The sequence below is a fragment of the Trachymyrmex cornetzi genome, unplaced genomic scaffold, assembly GCF_001594075.2.
Source record: "Trachymyrmex cornetzi isolate Tcor2-1 unplaced genomic scaffold, Tcor1.1 scaffold4701, whole genome shotgun sequence".
Classification (NCBI taxonomy): domain Eukaryota; kingdom Metazoa; phylum Arthropoda; class Insecta; order Hymenoptera; family Formicidae; genus Trachymyrmex; species Trachymyrmex cornetzi.
In genome coordinates this window covers 1-1,737 of record NW_017299512.1, presented here as the reverse complement: position 1 = coordinate 1,737, position 1,737 = coordinate 1, and the positions used below count along the sequence as shown (strand labels likewise).

Genomic DNA, 1,737 nt, shown 5'->3' with positions numbered 1-1,737 from the left:
TTTTATTTGATCGCCCTTTTTCATAACTGCATTCTTTTTTCCAATACTAATTTATTTTTTTTTTCTTTTGGCTTGAATTTGCATCCAAAATTTTAGTGTGCTACTAACTTTTTTTATGTTGTTTTTAATAATATATTGCTAGCTTTTCTATAATTCTTGACTTTAAATGTGTTAAAATTTACATATTTTATATTGGAAAATTTGTCATTTTTATCTGGAAAAGTCAGGGAATTTTAAAATATATTTTCTGTGGCAATCCTGATTTTAATAGAGCGAAAAAAGTTTTTTATTTTTTCTCTTTTCAAATACTATTAAGAAATCTCATTCAATGCTTTTGTGCTTCCAAATTTTGTAATTATTAGACTATACTGGGCTTAGCAGAACTGCACTTAAGCGCTCTCTTTTATTGTTTTTTTTTTTTTTTACTATTCTGAATTCTTACAAATGTGCGGAATATTTTTGTTACATTAAATGTTTCCTCACAGATGCAAAAATATATTTCTGCTGAGCATAACCAGAGCATTGAGAATGTTTTATGGAGCAACCTATGATACGGAAATTGCTAAAATAATTGTCTCTGCGGCTACAATGGACATGATTAAAAACATATTCGATCTATTGAATCAAGATGACAATTGTAATTACGATTGTAATGAAGATCCTAACACTTATCAGGTAAACAAAGAAATTAACTTGTTTTTGTGTAACAAAGAAATTGTTTTTAATGAACGACTGTAACATCGTCTCAGGGAAGGCGCAAGCGGAACGCCAGCATGTATCTGGAAACATCAGACCCAAAGCCAAACCATTCGCGTGAGGGCGTGATTCATCTGCAGATCGTAGAGGCTTTATCATCCTTCTGTGCTTTACACATCGACGCAAATCACAGCAAGTCCACGTTGCAGAAAAAGATGATGCATAACTTGCTGACTATGCAGCAGGACTTCACGAGCTATGTGGATTCCAGAATGTCACTGCTGATCCTCGAGTCGCTCATTGCACGCGATCATGATGAGATCCAGCGCGAGTGCGCGGATACGCCGTTGGAATTTCTGCTGGAAGTATGCCAGGAAGGTTGCAAAGATGAGGAATCGTTGCGACAGCTATTAAATCTGCTACCGTATTTCTTCGAGTACGCGATTAAATATGATTATTCGCCCAAAACGTTCGTTCATGCGCTTGAACAGCTCCATAAGCGTATTTGTAATCGAAACTGTAGCGTTCTTGTGCATACAAGCTACATAAAGTGCGTATGCAGTTTCATTCGGATTGATCCGAATTTCTCCTGGAGTAGCGTTTACATTTCCGATGATGACGTTTTGATGATACTGGACAGCATCCTTAATTACATTGGTGATCCACTCTTTATACTCCGGTCGCAAGCAGTGCAATGTCTGCAAGAGATCCTATCTTTCAGAAACGTCGCTCATATATGGAAGGAACGTATCTTCATCAAGGTGAAGGAAACAGTGTTCAAGCTGCTCGATGAGGCGGAGCAGTCGAATTCTAACTTACAGAAGTATGAACATTATAATATATAGTTTAAGAGAGATATATAGATTTAATACCAGTATTAAAATAAATTAGATAGCAATATTATAAACTGTTTTTTTATAAAAACTTATAATATTAGATGTTAAACTTAATTCCTGCCGTTTTTCGTCTCCAAAATTAATTTGTTTCGAAGGGAGATACCTTAATCAAAGTATTATTAATAAAGTATTATTAATTAGTAAT

General features: G+C 34.7%; 1 protein-coding gene across 1 annotated transcript; it reads left to right on the top strand.

The window, feature by feature from the left end:
- Positions 1 to 329: 329 nt before the first annotated feature.
- Positions 330 to 1,565, top strand: LOC108765167 (uncharacterized). Its single transcript, XM_018513728.1, has 3 exons — positions 330 to 351; positions 486 to 675; positions 750 to 1,565. Exons 2-3 carry the CDS (start codon positions 529 to 531, stop codon positions 1,539 to 1,541), a joined length of 939 nt encoding a protein of 312 aa, XP_018369230.1. The 5' UTR covers positions 330 to 351; positions 486 to 528; the 3' UTR covers positions 1,542 to 1,565.
- The last annotated feature ends 172 nt before the right edge of the window (positions 1,566 to 1,737 follow it).